The sequence below is a fragment of the Salvelinus namaycush genome, chromosome 29 (genome assembly GCF_016432855.1).
Source record: "Salvelinus namaycush isolate Seneca chromosome 29, SaNama_1.0, whole genome shotgun sequence".
In the NCBI taxonomy this organism is placed as follows: domain Eukaryota; kingdom Metazoa; phylum Chordata; class Actinopteri; order Salmoniformes; family Salmonidae; genus Salvelinus; species Salvelinus namaycush.
In genome coordinates, this window is record NC_052335.1 from 2189908 (window position 1) to 2210043 (window position 20136).

The window sequence follows — 20136 nt, forward strand, 5'->3', positions numbered from 1 at the left end:
CATGACATCATTTTCTGGAATTTTCCAAGCTGTTTAAAAGCACAGTCAACTTAGTGTATGTAAACTTCTGACCCACTGGAATTATGATACAGTGAATTAAAAGTGAAATAATCTGTCTGTAAACAATCGTTGAAAAAATTACTTGTGTCATGCATAAAGTAGATGTCCTAACCGACTTGCCAAAACTATAGTTTAAAAAAAATAATTTGTGGAGTGGTAGAAAAACAAGTTTTAATGACTCCAACCTAAGTGTATGTAAACTTATGACTTCAACTGTACATTTGAAATGAGTAATGCAAGATGTGTAAACATTATGAAAGTGACATTATTAAAGTGACTAGTGTTCCATTTATTAAAGTCGCCAATGATTTCAAGTCTGTGTATTGTAGGCAGCAGCCTCTCTGTGCTAGTGATGGCTATTTAACAGTCTGATGGCCTTGAGATAAAAGCAGTTTTTCAGTCTCTCAGTCCCAGCTTTGATGCACCTGTACTGACCTTGCCTTCTGGATGATAACGGGGTGAACAGGCAGTGGCTCGTCTGGTTGTTGTCCTTCTTGATCTTTTTGGCATTCCTGTGACATCAGGTGCTGTAGGTGTCCTGGAGGGCAGGTAGTTTGCCCCCGGTAATGCGTTGTGCAAACCGCACCACCCTCTGGAGAGCCCTGTGGTTGTGGGCGGTGCAGTTGATGTACTAGGCGGTGATGCAGCTCGACAGGATGCTCTCAATTGTGCACCTGTAAAAGTTTGTGAGGGTTTTAGGTGACAAGCCAAATTTCTTCAGCCTCCTGAGGTTGAAGAGGCGATGTTGCGCCTTCTTCACCACACTGTCTGTGTGGGTGGACCATTTCAGTTTGTCAGTGATATGTATGCCCCGGAACTTTCCACCTTCTCCACTGCTGTCCCGTTGATGTGTATAGGGGGGTGCTCCCTCTGCTGTTTCCTGAAGTCCAAGATCATCTCCTTTGTTGTTTTGTTGACGTTGAGTGAGAGTCACCGCACCATTAGCATCTGCCGTGGCAACAGGAGGGCAGCAACAAATAAATGTGTATTCTGGTTTATGGACACATCTACAACCAGGAGCTCAAAATTCTTGGGAACAGAAATATTTAGATTTTACATATACAGTATGGCCACTCCTCCCCCATTCTGTAATCTGCCACATCTAAACACATTATAATAATTTACTTCAATGTCTTTATCAGATACAGAATCACTTAAAACTTCTTCAGGATCGGTGTCCTGTCCACGAGACGGTTGAGCTAATGTTAAAGTTTCCCAGGACATAGACATATCTGATACTGGCAGAAAGCTTAAATTATTGTTAATCTAACTGCACAGTCCAATTTACAGTATAACTATTACAGTGAAAGAATAGCATGCTATGGTTTGAGAGTGCACAATTTTGAACATGAAAAGTTATTCATAAACAAATTAGGCACATTTGGGCAGGCTTGATTCAACATTTTTAACAGAAATGCAAGGGTGCATTGGAACAGACTTAAACTTTGCACATATACTGCTGCCAGCTAGTGGCCAAAATCTAAATTGCACCTGGGCTGGAATAATACATTATGGCATTTCTCTTGCATGTCAAATATGATAGTACATAAAAAATACAAAAGAACGGTTGTTTTTTTCTTTGTATCATCTTTTACCAGATATATTGTGTTATATTCTCCTACATTCCTTTCACATTTCCACAAAGTGTTTCCTTTCAAATGGTACCAATATTATGCATATCCCTGCTTCAGGGCCTGAGCTACAGGCAGTTAGATTTGGGTATGTAATTTTAGGCAAAACATTTTTTTTTAAAGGGGCAGATCCTTAAGAGGCCATGTTTCCGAGAGAACCAGAATGTCAGGACACGAGTCCTGTACCCAAATGTCAATTGTGTGCATTTTTTTAACCAAGCCCACTACCAGATTTAACTTTTTATGGCTGCAGGGGCAGTATTGAGTAGCTTGGATGAAAGGTGCCCATTTCAAACGGCCTCGTACTCAATTCTTGCTCGTACAATATGCATATTATTATTACTATTGGATAGAAACACTCTCTAGTTTATAAAACCGTTTGAATTATATCTGTGAGTAAAACAGAACTCATTTTGCAGCAAACTTCCTGTCAGGAAGTGAGAAATCTGAAATCGAGGGCTCTGTTCCAGGGTCAGTTTATTAATTTGCATGTAATCTATGGGTCTACATGCACTGTATACGCCTTCCCCTAGATGTCAGTAAGCAGTGAGAATTGGAATGGGGTGTATATCTCTATCTGAGGCTGAATAAGACAGGTTGGAATGATGCAAGCCCTCTTTTCTCCCTTCACCGTGACGCGAAAGGGTCACCTGGATTGTCTCCTGAAAACCTTTCGTTATCGACGTTAGATATCTCCGGCTCTGATTTTATTTGATATATGTGTTAAAACCTTTTCTCAATAGGGGGTGCTGTTTTCACTTTGTAAAAATTTCGTTCCCAAATTAAACTGCCTCGTACTCAATTCTTGCTCGTACAATATGCATATTATTATTACTATTGGATAGAAAACACTCTCTAGTTTCTAAAACCGTTTGAATTATATCTGTGAGTAAAACAGAACTCAAGTTGGAGCAAACTTCCTGTGAGGAAGTGAGAAATCTGAAATCAGGCAGGCTGTTCTAGGGTCAGTTTATTAATTTGCATGTCTTCTATTGGTCGACATGCACTGCATACGCCTTCCCCTAGATGTCAGCAAATAGTGAGAATTGGAATGGAGTTGCTAGGCAGATCTGAGGCCATATAAAGGGTCCTGGAACGTGGGGTGCACTCTTTTCAACATTCGCCATGACGCAAGACAGACCTCAGGATGGCGTTCTGGAAAGCTCTCGTTATAGGCCTTAGATATATCCGGCTCTGATTTTATTCGATATAGGTGTTAAGAACGTCATAATGTAGTTATTTTAAACCGAGTTATATCATTTTATATCAGTATATTGCGATTTTCGGAATTTTCTTAGTGCTGCGTTATAGTGAGTTGGGCACGTCTTCGCCACATGGCTAATGTTTACTGCTAATTCCAAAGTTGAAGGCGACAATCTACAACCGAGCAACGATTCTTTTGGACAAAGGACAACTTTCCCAAGATTCTGATGAAAGCTCATCAAAAAGTAAGAACTATTTATGATGTTAATTCGTTGTTCTGTTGAAAAATGTAAAACTCCTATTCCGCCATTAATTTCGGTGCGGTCTCGCTTTAACGCACGCTGTATGTCGTAGTAACGTTAATTTTAGCGGTTGCGGTTGCATTAAGAACTAATGTATCTTTCATTTGCTGTCCAACCTGTATTTTTTAGTCAAGTTTATGATTAGTTAATGATTAGATTAGGTGCCTCTCCCAAGATTTCTCCCGACATATTGTTGGCAGCTTGGCTACTATTCTCATTGTATAACCACAATTTGTGCCGCTAAATATGCACATTTTCGAACAAACTCTATATGTATTGTGTAATATGATGTTATAGGACTGTCATCTGAAGAAGTTTGAGAAGGTTAGTGAAAAAATTTATATATTTTGCTGGTTTATTCGTTATCGCTATTGTTGGCTTGAATCAATGCTGTTGTGTGGTTGGCTATTGTAGTAAGCTAATATAATGCTATATTGTGTTTTCGCTGTAAAACACTTAAAAATCTGAAATATTGTCTGGATTCACAAGATGTTTGTCTTTCATTTGCTGTACGCTGTGTATTTTTCATAAATGTTTTATGATGAGTATTTAGGTAATTCACGTTGGTCTCTGTAGTTATTCTAGTTGCTTTGGTGAGAGTTGTGATGGTGGCTGCAATGTAAAACTATGATTTATACCTGAAATATGCACATTTTTCTAACAAAACATATGCTATACAATAAATATGTTATCAGACTGTCATCTGATGAAGTTGTTTCTTGGTTAGTGACTATTTATATCTTTATTTGGTCGAAATTGTGATAGCTACCTATGCAGGGAAAAAATGGTGGGGAAAAAAAGTTTATTTTGCTATCGTGGTTAGCTAATAGAAATACATATTGTGTCTTCCCTGTAAAACATTTTAAAAATCAGAAATGATGGCTGGATTCACAAGATGTGTATCTTTCATCTGGTGTCTTGGACTTGTGATTTAATGATATTTAGATGCTAGTATTTACTTGTGACGCTATGCTAGGCTATGCTAGTCAGCTTTTTTACTGATGGGGGTGCTCCCGGATCCGGGATTGTGATGAAGTAGAAGTTAAAAACATCATAAACTAGTTATATTAAACCGACTTATATGAGTTTATATCATTTGATTGCGATTTTCTGTATTTTCTTTGTTATGAGTTCTGGTCAGTTGGGCACGTCCATGCCGCATGGCTAACTTTGTTAGCTAATTCCACAGATGAAGACGACATTCTACAACCAAACAACAATTATTCTGGACAAAGGACAACTTGTACAAGATTCTGATGGAAGCTCATCAAATAGTAGGAAACATTTATGATATTATCACGTATATCTGTCGAAAATGTGTAGACTGTATTCCGCCCAGATTTCGGGCGCTATCTCGCCTATAACGTAAGGTGTATGTCGTACTAAGGTTATTTTTAAAAATCTAACACAGCGGTTGCATTAAGAACTAGTGTATCTTTCATTTGCTGTCCAACCTGTATTTTTTAGTAAAGTATATGATTAGTTATTTGATTAGATGATGTGAGTGTCAGAAATAGATCCGGATTACATTGTGCAGTTTGGCTAGTATTCACATTGTTCAACTACGAATTGTACCGCTAAATATGCACATTTTCGAACAAACCATATATGTATTGTGTAATATGATGTTATAGGACTGTCATCTGATGAAGTTTTGAGAAGGTTAGTGAAAGAATTTATATCTTTTGCTGGTTTATTCGCTATCGCTAACGTGCATGAATCAATGCTGCTGTGTGGTTGGCTATTGTAGTAAGCTAATATAATGCTATATTGTGTTTTCGCTGTAAAACACTTAAAAAATCTGAAATATTGGCTGGATTCACAAGATCTTTGTCTTTCATTTGCTGTACACTGTGTATTTTTCATAAATGTTTTATGATGAGTATTTAGGTAATTCACGTTGGTCTCTGTAGTTATTCTAGCTGCTTTGGTGAGATTTTGTGACGGTGGCTGCAATGTAAAACTGATTTATACCTGAAATATGCAAATTTTTCGAACAAAACATATGCTATACAATAAATATGTTATCAGACTGTCATCTGATGAAGTTGTTTCTTGGTTAGTGACTATTTATATCTTTATTTGGTCGAATTTGTGATAGCTACCTATGCAGTAAAAAAATGGTGGAAATATGCGGTTGGGTCTTTTGCTATAGTGGTTAGCTAATAGAAATACATATTGTGTTTTCCCTGTAAAACATTTTAAAAATCGGAAATGATGGCTGGATTCACAAGATGTTTATCTTTCATTTGCTGTATTGGACTTGTTAATGTGCGAAAGTGATATTTCTAAAAAATATCTTTTGAATTTGGCGCCCTGCACTTGGCCTGGCTGTTGTCATAGGTGTACCGACCTCGGGCTTGCAGCCATAAGAAAAGAAGTCAGAGGAGGTATTCCGCTCATTCCCATTAGAGCTAACAGGCATACAGTACGGTCATCTGCAGCTATTTGTTAAGTGAGCTGAGACAAGGTCCCTGGCCAACCACATAACTGAGCATTTGACAGACCTCCCTCAAGTCGCTGGATGCAGGGGCTGGGGAGGGAACTGGGAGAGCAGTTAATACCACATCTGCCACATTACTACAAATGTATGGTGTCTGGCTACTAGAAATAGCTGATGTTTTTTTAGATCCCCCAGTGTACGCCATTCAACAGGAGCAATTTGAATTGTGTATAGTTTGCATTTCGAGCGAGAGAGAGAGAGAGAGAGAGTGACAAAATGAGAGAAGGAGCAAAAAAAGATGGGGAGAATGAGAGAGAAAAAGAGGGATATAGAAATCTGAGGCAGGCTCCTGTGTTGGCAGGCTATTCATCAGGCTGAGGCATTTAGTCAGACAGAGCAGGGCTGAGGTGACTGATGCTCTCTCCATCTCCATCGTCTCTCTGGTGCTCACAGTCACTGCACCCGCAGAGATAGCACTGAGCCATGACAGGGAAAAGGACTGGGAGACAGACGCAAGGGAAGGAAGAATGATCAGCTGTTTGGGGGTGTTGGAATTCCTATACATACACACTGTGGTTAGGTGTGACGAAGATGGAGAGAGTTACCTGTAATTAGTGAGGTTATATAAGATGTCCTCACGCGACTAGAGAAAGGTAAGGACCAGGCTACATCCAATGTCCTCTACCTTATGCTCCAAGCTTTATTACCTATGTCCATTACTCTATTACCTGTGTCCTATACTTAGGGCCATGCATTTTTGGTGTGGAAATGGAGGCACTGGGCTTTTACCGTTATTACCAGCATTATCCACCAGTATTGCTGCAGGTAGAAAACCCTAGGAAATGTTCTGTAATTGACACAAGCTGTTTACAAGATGGTTGCACATGTATGTTTGGCGGGGGAGGTGTAGCTCTGCAAATAGCACGAAACCTATTATTTGGCAGGAAATACTATTTGTCGATCCAGGAATCAAGCATTATCATCCGACTCACAATATAGTCATCATAACTACAGCTCATCCATAGTCTACTCCACAGTACAACAAAAATTATCCAAGGGCAGCTTTAATGTTCAGCTCTTCATACCTAGGGTTCAGACTGATGAACATAGATCTGACCCTGAATAAGTCATTAGCAGCAGGCGATGACACGAGCACATTAGCTGTAATGCCACAGCATGGCAGTGATGTAGATACTGTGATGTTTTCCCCAGTGTTAATGAGCCACGAAGTACAGAGTCAGCAGCTGTAGAGCAGCCAGCCTCTGGGGAGGGGTTACTACAGCGTTGGAGAGGAGAGACACAACCACTCCCAGGAGAAAACAACATGGCTGCCAAGGAGGATCACTATGTAAGCCTTAGGACCAGGGAGAGGGGACAGAGATATCATCTCACCCAGGGGAGAGGGAAGGAGGGGGGAGGGAAAGAGAGAGAGAAAGAGAGAAAGAGAGAGAGAAAGATTGAGATTGACAGAGAGTGAGTTAAAAGACCAATTTTAATATTGCAAGCCAGCCAAATTCATCTAGATCCAACTGTTTACTAGTGGTAACCATAGCAACATGACCAATGAGGCAGCTCTAGCAGCAGCAGAGACTGAGAGACCCCCCCCTCCTTTTTTTTTTATTTCCAGCAGAAATCAAATCAGAGAAGGGAAGAATCAGTTTAAACACAGAATTCTGAGGGAGAACCCGGAAAGTTTGTTTGCCGACTGCTCACACAACAGGACTGTTACAAACCTGTTATTTTACACAGACAACACTACTGCCTGGCATACAGCTGTAACCAGGCATTTAAGGTATACGACAAAGGCATCTGCAAGGAAAGGCAAATCCACATTTTTGAGAACAGCGAGAAGGACCAGGACAACAGGTTTCTGACGGTAAATGGCACTGTCATGGTCCAAGGTAGTGAGGCTGCACTCAGCTCTTTTGTGCAGGACTTCCCCACCCTAAGAAAGACAGCGGATACCAAAAAAGACAAGGACAACACTCTGACTTCTCCCCTCACCTCAGGCACTCCAACAGCAGGAGCCCAGGCCCAGACCCACACAACAGGTCTATCCTACCCCATGCCTGCCTACGACCACCAGAGCCATGACCACACTACGATCAGCCTGCTGAGAGACAGTGCAGGACCCAACCAGTGCAGGGCCCAGATGAAGATCTCTGTCCAGGAGCTGAGAGAGAGCCTTACCACAGCGCTTGAGGAGGTAAAGGCCACCATCAGGAGAGAGCTAGGGCAGGAAAAGGAGGAGATGGCAAAATAGTTGTCTGTCATCAAGAGGGTGCTGCAGCATAGCCCCTCACCACCCCTAACACCCCCACTGACCCACAACCCCCCCCCCCCTCATACCGACTACCCTTTACCCACACCCCCAGTCAACAAGGACACTCAAATGGGGCAACCTACTACAGAAATAAGCTCTCTGCCCCCCCCGACACACCTCCTTGTACACAGGCCCTGTGTACCCCAGCCCCAGACCATAAACCCACTACTCTGGTAAAACCCACTGAGGTGGCCATCCTCATTGACTCAAATGGGAAATTCATCCAAGAGGATAAACTCTTCCCCCACCACAAGGTGTGCAAAATACGTTGCCCAAAAACACAGGATGCACTCCACATCCTGTCCCAGCCTGACTTTGGCACACCAGGCCACATTATTATTCACACCGGCACCAACAGCCTGCGAGAGGAGCAGGAGAAAGTAGGCAGCCTGGTCAACAGAGTAGCAGAGAGGGCCTCTGAGCGGTTCCCCAACTTCCACATCACCATCTCCACTCTGCTGCCCCGCAAAGACTTTCATCCCCGGACCATTCAGAAAGTTAATACTGACATCACCAGAGGGTGTGGCCTACTCCCGAACGTGCACGTTGCTCACCACCCAACAATCACCCCAGAGCATCTGCACGACCACTCCCACCTGAGGAAGCAGACAGTGAGGATGTTTGCCAAGTCTCTAAAGGACATGGCACTTGGTAGACAAACACCCCATGCCACACTGGACAGAGGACCACCCAGAGACCCCTACCAGACCACTGCACCACCAAGGAGCCCCAGGCCCCTTCAACGCCACACCAGACCCAGCGCACCCCACAGGCCCCACCCACCACCAGAGCACCACCACTTCCATCGGCTTAGCCAGACTGGACCGGGCCCAGCCTACTACCCCGCACCAGACCACCACCTCTACCTGACCAGAGAGGAAGCCCCACGGCCCAGAGCTGGCCCCCCTCCACTCCATAGGTTCCAACAGCAGGACCAGCACACCTACGCAGAGGTCATCAGAGGACAGGAGAATCCTGTAGGATTGAGTGAGATTAAACAGCTCCTTCAATACATCTGCACTAAACTGCACTAAACACGCACACACACACACCTATTGTACTAAAAGTTTACTTGTTCAATGAATAGGAATATATATATATATATATAACAGAAAAAATGTTAGCTGTTATCCTGTTTATCTCACTCTTATTAACAACTTAATAGTTAGTAGTCACTGTATTTCTGACTGCTATTCTTATTTCTGACTGCTATTCATGTGGAACATTCAGGGCCTAAACTCATCAACCTTTGGACTGAAGAGTTTAGCACTGGAGTTCAATAAAAATCTGAAAGATGTTGACGTCATCATTTTGCAGGATACATGGTGTAAGGCTGACACTGTCACTCACTGTCCCACAGGCTACAGAAAGGTAATTGTGCCCTCACAGAAACACAGCTCTGTCAATAGAGGCAGAGACTCGAGGACTGATCATTTGGTACAAATCTGGTACAAATCCGAACTACAAATCTAATTGATCCCCTCAAAATTGGTAAATATCACATTTGGTTAAAACTGAAAGAAAAAGATGTGTTCCTTTGCGCAATATATATCCCCCCTCAGAATCCCCATATTACTCAGAGGAGAGCTTCCCCACCCTTGAGGAGGAGACGTGCCATTTCCAGGCCCAGGGAAATGTGCTCATCTGTGGGGACACAAATGAGCGCACAGGAACACTACCTGATATAACGACAACACGAGGGGACAGCTTTATTACAGGCCATACTGTTTCTAACTGCCTGAATCTCCCCCATAGAAACAACAGTGACAGCACCATCAACAAAAACGGAAGGGATCTGTTGTAGCTCTGTAGAAGCCTGGGACTGTACTTTGTCAATGGTAGGTTACGGGGGGACTCTTTGGGGAGATTCACCTATTGCTCATCGCTTGGCCACAGCACAGTAGACTATATGATTACAGACATTGACCCTTTCTCTCTCAGCTCATTCACTGTCAAGCCACTAACACCTCTGTCTGATCACAGCCAAATTACGTTGTTCCTCAAAAGAATAGACATGGAAACAACCACACATTCGCAGCCCAGTAAGCTATACAACATCAGAAATTCATACAGATTGGCCCAAAACAGCACAGAAGAATACCAGTAAGCAACCTGTAACCAAAATATCCTAACACTCTTAGATAACTTTCTGGATACCACATTCACTCACAGTAAAGAAGGCATCAATCTAGCAGTAAAAAACATAAACTATAAATTCAGGCAAATGGCAAAAGAAGCACAACTGAAATTGATAAAAACAAAACAAAAAAGACCACAGATGACAACTGGTTTGATGCAGATTGTAAAATTATAAGGAAAACACTTAGAACTCTATCCAACCAAAAGCACAGAGACCCAAATAATGGTGAATTACGCCTTCATTACTGTGAGACTTTAAAACTCTATAAACGTACACTCAGAACCAAAGAAGCCGAGTACAACTGCAAGCAGCTGACGCTAATTGAGGAGTCCATAAACACAAACAACTTCTGGCAAAATTGGAAAATCCCCCAAAAAATCGAAACAAGAGGAATTAGCGATACAAAATGGTGACATATGGACAACCCATTTTAAAACACTACAACACCGTTCAAATTGACACAAACGCAGCGCAATGGCAAATTCATGAGAAGTTGAATGGATTAGAAAAATCTATAAAGGACAATCAAAATCCACTGGACTCCCCAATTACTGACCAGGAGCTCTATAAGAAACTTCAGGCCCTCAAATGTAAAAGAGTATGTGGACCTGATGGCATCCTAAATGAGATGCTCAAACTCACTAGTGCAAAATTTCAATTGGCTATATTAAAACTGTTTAATTTGATCCTGAGTGTAGGTTATTACCTTGATATCTGGAATTTATGGACTCATAACCACAATCTTTAAGAACGGAGACAAATTTGACCCTAACAATTACAGAGGCATTTGTGTGAACATTAACCTAGGGAAGGTTTTCTGTAGTATTATAAATGTAAGAGTTCTAAACTTCCTTAATAAGCACAATGTCTTGAGTAAAAGCCAAATTGGATTTATACCAAAACATTGCACGACTGATCATATTTACACCCTACACACCCTGATAGATAAACATGTCCACCAAAAGAATACCAAAATATACGCTTGCTTTATCGACTTTCGATTATATTTGGCATACAGGACTGTTCTACAAAGTTATTGAAAGTGGTGTAGGGGGTAAAACATATGACATAATTAATTCAATGTATACTGGCATCATTAAAATTGGCAAGAAAATAACATAATTCTTTAACCAGGGGCGGGGCCTTCGCCAGGGTTGCAATCTGAGCCCTGCACTCTTCAATATTTACATCAACGAATTGGCCACTATTCTAGAAAAATCCTCAGCCCCTGGTGTTAGTCTCCACAATTCAGAGGTTAAATGCCTACTCTTCGCAGATGACCTATGCCTGCTGTCACCCACAGCACATGGCCTACAGCAGAGCCTGGACCTGCTAGAGCAGTACTGCCAGACCTGGGCTCTGGCAGTAAACCCCAAAAAGACTAAAACAATTATTTTCCAGAGAAGATCCAGATCTCAGGGAATTAGACCAAAGTTCTCAATTGGTACAAAATATATAGAGTAGTGCACACACTACAATTACTTCGGTTTAAAAATAAGCTCAACTGGACACCATAATGATGCAGTGAATGAACTGAGAGAGAAAGCACACAGGGCATTCTACGCCATTAAAAAACAAATTCAAATTTGGCTAAAACTAATTGAATGTGTCATTGAACCAATTGCATTTTATGCCAGCGAGGTGTGGGGTCCACTTGCAAAACAAGATTTCAGCAAATGGGACAAACACCCCATTGAAACCCTACATGCAGACTTCCGTTAAGATTCTCCTACATGTCCAGAGGAAAACTACAAACAATGCATGCAGTGCAGAATTAGGCCAATATCCACAAATAATAAAAACTCAAAAAAGAGCAATTAAGTTTTGGAAACATCTAAAATACAGTGACCCCCTCTCATATCATTACCAAGTCCTGCAATGCCAAGAGCTGGGCAAAGAAAAGAGTTCCCTCATCCAGCTGGCCCTGGGGCTGAGTTTACAAACCTGTTCGACTAACACACTGAAGCCTCAGGACCAGAACATCAAATCAATCAGAATTAAACAAATTACAACACAATCAAAACAAAACTACATTGCTTATTGGGAAACACAAGCACAAAGCAAAATGCAGTGCTATCTGGCCCTAAATCGACAGTACACCATGGCTAACTATTTGACCATGTTTACTGATCAAAATCTTAGAAAAACCTTGACAAAGTACAGGCTCAGTGAGCACAGCCTTGCCATTGAGAAGGGTAGACACAGGAAAACCTGGCTCCCAGTAGAGGAAAGGCTGTGCAACCACGGCACCACAGCAGAACCTGAAACAGAGCTGCACTACATTGCTGCCTGCGATAAGATGAGGGACAGTGTCTGACAGACCAATCAACCTGCACATGTCCTCTATTGCATGCTTATTGTTATTGTTCAATGTATGGTTATTTTGACTCTTGGTTATTGTTGCTACTGTTGTCCCGTTGACAATGTTGATTCTTATTATCTTAATATTGTAAATATCCAAAGTAAGCTTTGGCAATATGTACATTGTCACGTCATGCCAATAAAGCAAATGTAATTGAATAGAATTGAGAGACTGACAGAACAACAGAGGGAGAGAGAAACTGAGACAGAATGCACAAGAAAGGGGGAGCATTCGCTTCAGCAGGGAGAGTCAACACAGGGGCATGTTTTGCTTGTGGAGCCTTTTTATCGTAGAGGGTTTACAGTGCCACAACACTGTCAATGAGGTGAACAGAAGAACGGGTCTTAACATAAACTCATTACTGTAAGCCTGACTCTGTCTCTGTGGGTGTCTTTGTAAAACCACTCAATCCGCTTAATAAACTTCTACTGCAAGTTTGGGCACCAGGGTTTCTGACGCATTCTTAACTTGAGTATTATGAGGCTGGGGATGAGATACAACCAAGACATTATATTGTTTGTTTGTTTGTTAGAAAAGGATGTTGCCTTTGAGAAACAAGTTAAAAATACTTTTCACAAATGTCCGACCCTCTATAGTACAACATGAGGGCCACAGGAGAGACAGCAGGGCATCTGTGGTTCTAAAAGAGACTACACACTGTGTGTAGCCTACTGTAGTATTGGTTTCCGTTCACTTGTAACTCAGTCTGGGTACAGGTACAGACAAACACCAAGCAATCCTGTTCTCTTCCTTCTTCAATATCAGCTGACAAAACCCAATATAACACCTCAAACCATCACACAGACTCAGAATTGTCTATGCCAAGAATCCCTATTTTATATCCCACAGTGATGTGAGACAGAGACCTCCTTTTCCATTTCCTAAAATGATCCTGCGGTGAGCCAAGACGAGCCATCTCTCCTCTCCAGTGTCGAGCGGCTTAGATCACTGATGAACATGTCACATCAGACCCACACAACAACACAGACGGCTGAGACGAGTGTTGGCGTACGTCGAGTAGGTATTAACGTGTGTGTGTTTGTGTGTGTACCAGTGTGGGTGTAGAGTAGGTATCAGAGTGGATACATGCCTCCACTACATCTCTAGTCCTCCACAGACTCTAAAGCCATTTGATGTAATCTCTCAAAGGCAAACAATGCATATGGCATACAAGCACACAGTACACACACAAACAAACACACACACATACTGTATATACAGCACCCATCTATTTATACAAAGCAGTTCATTAATATTTGATTCCTCATGCATTCCCCAGATCACTGGAAGAGAGGCACTGAAAGGCATTGTGGGAGATGGTGCCTACCTCGTCATACGTGTACCGGTAGTCTGCCTTCTTTGATTTCAGATCCCACAGGACCACGATCCCAGACTCATATCCAATTATAAGCTGGAATGAAAAAGTGACAGGCAGCCAGTGAGATTTGGCCCGGTGAAAAGATGACCCACGTCAGAGAAGGAATAATATGCTCAACATTCACACGGCAGGCTGTGGTGGGATGGGGGGGGGATGAAAGACAATGCATACAGGACACACAGCTTACAGGACTCGCCTTTTTACCTTGGTTCTAAACCAACAACAAGAAAAATAAGTGCATTTTTTAAAATGTTTTATTGATATCGGTGAACCAAACCATGCCTCCCCCACTCTAAAGTTAATATTATCAACATATTCCAAACAATGGACTCTTTTCAATTAAATCAAATGATAAATCATTATTTACGTTATTCTTTAGAATGTAGCTCCTCTTGTACCATGAGTCCAAAAACACAGGTCATTTATAGACAAACGTGTGAACAACTGTGGCTCACAAGTCATTCATCTATCAAAAGCAATTATTTGTGTGTTCAAATAAAAATATAAATAATGATCCAGCTAGCTATAACGTTTCATACCTCTAACGTTTCAAACCTCTAACGTTTCATAAAGGCTAAACCTATAACGTTTCATAAAGGCTAAACCTATAATGTTTCATAAAGGCTAAACCTATAATGTTTCATAAAGGCTAAACCTAAAATGTTTTATAAAGGCTAAACCTATAATGTTTCATAAAGGCTAAACCTATAACGTTTCATAAAGGCTAAACCTATAATGTTTCATAAAGGCTAAACCTATAATGTTTTATAAAGGCTAAACCTATAATGTTTTATAAAGGCTAAACCTATAACGTTTCATAAAGGCTAAACCTATAATGTTTTATAAAGGCTAAACCTATAACGTTTCATAAAGGCTAAACCTATAATGTTTTATAAAGGCTAAACCTATAATGTTTCATAAAGGCTACACCTATAATGTTTCATAAAGGCTAAACCTATAATGTTTCATAAAGGCTAAACCTATAATGTTTCATAAAGGCTAAACCTAAAATGTTTTATAAAGGCTAAACCTATAATGTTTCATAAAGGCTGAACCAATAATTTTTTATAAAGGGTAAACCTACAGTACCTGCAGAGTGGTGGAGGGAGGAGGGAAGAAGGATGAAAGAGAGAGAGACAAAGGTACAAGTAAAGTGTGTGTGGTCTTTGGAGAAGTAAGGTCTTTGAGTAGGCTGTATATACAAATACTTTGTGTGGCCTGTTTGAATAAGCCACCGAGGTCTCATTCATCACCCACATGACTGTCGCTCTGTCTTTCTGTCTGTCTCATTGAAGGCGGGGGGCATGGCACACTCTTCAACATTAACAACAAGGAACGATACACACATGTAGATGTAATGTACACAATATGTAGGCAGAGAGACACTCTATACCTTTCCCTCATCCATGGGGTTGTCACTTATGTGGACCACAGGACCTGGGTGGGCCTTGGAGGATCTGATAGAGAGGAAGAGAAAAGTAAGAGAGAGCGCAAATAAAAAGAAAAGCGAGATGAGAAACAACATTCACCTCAGCGGCATCAAAGGGAAGTCATATACATCAGACAGGTGAGGTAGTACTACATGTGTGCAGAGTTCACACACATCATTTAGATCACCTTGGCTTATAGTGAGAGCAGAGGACAAACATTGAGCTTAGAGCATCTTAAGGAACTTTAGAAACAGAGCAGTGGGAAGGACAGGGCTAACTACTGAAGCCCTGAGAGTCCTCTTTCAAAGACAAGAGCTTACTGACAGGAGAGATGGATGGCTGTCAGTCCCCTCTGAGTGTGTACTGTAGTGTGTGTTGTGGCAGCCTAGGGGAGTCAGAGGTGAAACTCACAATAAAATAAGACAGCGGGAGACCGTTTTGCGGTGCTCAAACCAAAGGCGTTCTTTAATAAAGGTTGTGGGGAATGGGGAGGGGAGAAATACAACGGAAAGGCCTCTCGGGTAACGGGTGGGTCACTCTGCGTCCGGCGTGGCGGCTTTCCGGACCGCCTGTGTTAATGAACAAAAAAGAGAGAGAGAGATGAGTCCGAAGTTTCAATTATTGCTCTCAACTTGCGCCGGATGGCGTGCTGCACGGGAATGGGTCCTCTTCCTTTGGGGGAAAAGAAAATTAAGAGAGAGATGCAGTTGAAGTCAGAAGTTTACATACACCTTAGCCCAATACATTTAAACTCAGTTTTTCACAATTCCTGACATTTATTCTAGTAAAAATTCCCTGTCTTAGGTCAGTAAGGATCACCACTTTATTTTAAGAATGTGAAATGTCAGAATAATAGTAGAGAGAATGATTTATTTCAGCTTTTTCTTCTTTCATCACATTCCCAGTGGGTCAGAAGTTTACATTCACTCAATTAGTATTTGGTAGCATTGCCATTAAATTGTTTAACTTGGGTCAAATGTTTCGGGCAGCCTTCCACAAGCTTCCCACAATAAGTTGGATGAATTTTGGCCCATTCCTCCTGACAGAGCTGGTGTAACTGAGTCAGGTTTGTAGGCCTCCTTGCTCGCACACGTTTTTTCAGTTCTGCTCACAAATTTTCTATAGGATTGAGGTCAGGGCTTTGTGATGGCCACTCCAATACCTTGAATTTGTTGTCCTTAAGCCATTTTGCCACAACTTTGGAAGTATTTGCGACCAAGCTTTAACTTCCTGACTGATGTCTTGAGATGTTGCTTCAATATATCCACCTAATTGTCCTGCCTCATGATGCCATCTATTCTGTGAAGTGCACCAGTCCCTCCTGCAGCAAAGCACCCCCACAACATGACGCTGCCACCCCCATGCTTCACGGTTGGGATGGTGTTCTTCGGCTTGCAAGCCTCCCCCCTTTTTACTCCAAACATAACGCTGGTCATTATGGCCAAACAGTTCTATTTTTGTTTCATCAGACCAGAGTACATTTCTTCAAAAAGTATGATCTTTGTCCCCATGTGCAGTTGCAAACCGTAGTCTTGCTTTTTAATGGTGGTTTTGGAGCAGTGGCTTCTTCCTTGCTGAGCGCCCTTTCAGGTTATGTCGATATAGGACTCGTTTTACTGTGGGATATAGATACTTTTGTACCTGTTTCCTCCAGCATCTTCACAAGGTCCTTTGCTGTTGTTCTGGGATTAATTTGTACTTTTCACACCAAAATATGTTCATCTCTAGGAGACAGATTGCGTCTCCTTCCTGGGCAGTATGACCTCTGCGTAGTCCCAGGGTGTTTATACTTGCGTACTATTGTTTGTACAGATGAACGTGGTACCTTCAGGCGTTTGGAAATTTCTCCCAAGGATGAATTTTTTTCTGACGTCTTGGCTGATTTCTTTTGATTTTCCCATGATGTCAAGCAAAGAGGCACTGAGTTTGAAGGTAGGCCTTGAAATACATCCACAGGTACACCTCCAATTGACTCAAATTATGTCAATTAGCCTAACAGAAGCTTCTAATGCCATGACATAATTTTCTGGAATTTTCCAAGCTGTTTAAAGGCACAGTCAACTTAGTGTATGTATACTTCTGACCCACTGGAATTGTGATACAGTGAATTATAAGTGAAATAATCTGTCTGTAAACAATTGTTGGAAAAATTACTTGCGTCATACACAAAGTAGATGTCCTAACCGACTTGCCAAAACTATAGTTTGTTAACAATACATTTTTGGAGTGGTTGAAAAACAAGTTATAATGACTCCAATCTAAGTGTATGTAAACTTATGACTTTAGGTGAGTCAAACATTGCCTACAATCTTCTTTGTCGTTGGATCGAGGTGCTTATCATATTCACTCCGGTTCTTCTGAAGTCTAGATGTACCCTCTGCCTGTCTGCCCAAGCGCACGAGTGACTGCACCTCTACTTATACCCATGTGGGGTAATGAGGGACAGGTGGGACCAATTCCAGGTGCCAATTGGTTGCAGAACCTGGACTGGGTAATATTGGTGTTAAATCCCCAGCCCCAGTTGGTGACTGTAGAGCTGTCCATTGGGCTGACTGGCCTTGGCCTCTCTAGCCCTCTGGAGCTGAAGATGGTCCTGCTACTTCCTTTGTAGCTCCCTGCTTGCCCACAGTGTGTGTGTCTCTCTCTCTCTCTCTCCGTATCTCCGTCTCAGTCTCCATCTCCCTGCCTCCCCCTTTCTCTTTGCGAATACACATTTAGCTGACAATAGCATCTATCAATCTAACCCCTCTACACCCAGGCCTAAGACTGCCATCACGGCTAACATAGAGGATGAAGAGAGGAAAGGAAGCTATGGCTAGGAGAATAAGGACATAGCCCACAGCTGCCGGGGTCTATATTTAGCAGTGTTAACCAGATAGCGTTATTACCTCAGCGTTACTGCAGCTGGAGTTGTGTATTTATGTGATACCCCTCGCCACTGTCTCACTGTTATTTCAAAAACAACCAATTCTCTGCTGCACACACACACACACACGCACATGTACGCGTGCACACAAACATACACACAGGAAATGGCAAGGTTTTGGAGAAGGGATCACCATGGCAACAGAGGCAGGATGGGCAGAGTGCAGACAGCCTCCCGAAAACATGTAGCACCCACACAGAGGCAAGCACACACACACACACACATATAACACACACACACACACACACACACACACACACACACACACACACACACACACACACACACACACACACACACACACACACACACACACACACACACACACACACACACACGGTAGTGATGTGTGGGTTGACTCATAACCCGCAGACCTCGCAGTTATATCCACGGAATGGATGGGTTTAGGGTCATTAAATGGGTTGAATGAAAAAATCCATAAATGTATAGTTCTTGTGCAATTTATATCTATAGGCTACTTTAGGTTTTTCTTTTCATTATTTTAGGCTATCTGGCATTAGTGCGTGAACCTAAGCCTCAAGGTCTAACTGTACAAGCGCCAAATAGCCTACACGCCAATCGCCAAATGCTTTTGGGAACAGGACGAAAAGTTCACGTAAATCCACGGAGGCAAAAATGACAATGTCAAAGTTTAATTCAATAAGAGAAAAGCTGCGAAATGGAGAGTTGAAAATAAATAGAAGGGAGTGTCAGAAATGTAGTTTGGGAAAGATTTGGTGAAGTGCTAAAAGATGATGATAGCAGTGTAGGCTATATTAGCCTATGTGTGATAATTGTGAGGCGCTGTACACGTTCGACAGTCACAAGATGGGGATTTTAAATAGGCCTCTGGCACGTCAAGGGAACTGTAGCCTACTGTTCAGATGGGTTAGATAGAAACTGAAACCTGGAAACTTACTGTAGGTCTATAACCTCTCACACATAACCTTAATATTATCTCCTGCAGAATTAAGCATTTCTTGCTGTAAAATGATACACCAAATGTAGGCAAAATGTTCACTTGGGAACTGGAGTGGAGGTGCTGTCTTTATTAGCATCATAAAAGCTGATAGTATTTCAACCACATAAAATAGGCATCCAAACCCAATTGATATCTTATCAGAAACATGTTAGGTTGCTTTCACACATTTCTATTACCTTACATATTAAAGTCATTTGGAAAGTTTCAACAGGAAATCTTTCGCATTTTTTTTTGTTTGGTATTTCATTTTCTCTCCGGTCGCTAAACATCTTTGCTGCACAGAAGAAGATGACAAAGGAAACTTTACCGATGTCAACTAGATTGAAGCATTCCTTCTATCAATTTATGGCAATATTCTGGTGAGCAAGGGTTTAATTAGTCTTCTAGGGCAAAATATAATAGGGAGAAATGTGCATTGGGTATTCAGAGGATATTTATAAACTAAAATAACATTGATGCTTACAAGAAGGGGTTTGAACCGGTTCACGGAATAGAACTGAAAACCGGAAAATAGTTACATTTTTCAAGGAACAGAAACGAAACCGGGAACGAAAGTGATCCATATACTGTTACACAACAGAACCGTTATTTTAAAGGCATGGGAACCGGTTAATGACTTTTTTTTGTTCCAGGCATTTTTTTCTAGTCCCACAAAAAAAATACGCAACTAAGCGCCTATGCAAAGCCCTCACTGTGTCACTCAGAAATGTATGCCAGTAGTCTGCCTGCAAGCTGAAAATCTTTGCCAGTATGTGTGCATGTTTAGGCTACCTTCCCCCTCCGAAGCTTAAACTACTATACTGATGTTACCAGAGTGATTCAGAAGATAGAGAGATAGATTTTTGATTAGTTAGAGAAGAATTGATAAACTTTTTCAATGCTAGTTAAGGATACCACAGTGTAGGCCTAGTTGGATTTATTAACTACAAAAAGGTAAAATGTGTTTTTTATTCTGG

The 20136-nt window shown here is 41.7% G+C and overlaps 1 protein-coding gene across 2 annotated transcripts in view; it reads right to left on the minus strand.

Annotated features, from left to right (window-relative positions):
- Positions 1 to 20136, minus strand: part of LOC120024413 (syntaxin-binding protein 5-like) — a 179409-nt gene that overhangs the window by 47248 nt on the left and 112025 nt on the right. For both annotated transcript variants that reach the window (XM_038968651.1, XM_038968652.1), the window contains exons 6-7: positions 15236 to 15299; positions 13792 to 13875 (exon numbers count right to left, since the gene is read on the minus strand). In XM_038968651.1, coding sequence (XP_038824579.1) covers positions 13792 to 13875; positions 15236 to 15299 — 148 coding nt within the window. The remainder of the gene's footprint in view (positions 1 to 13791; positions 13876 to 15235; positions 15300 to 20136) is intronic.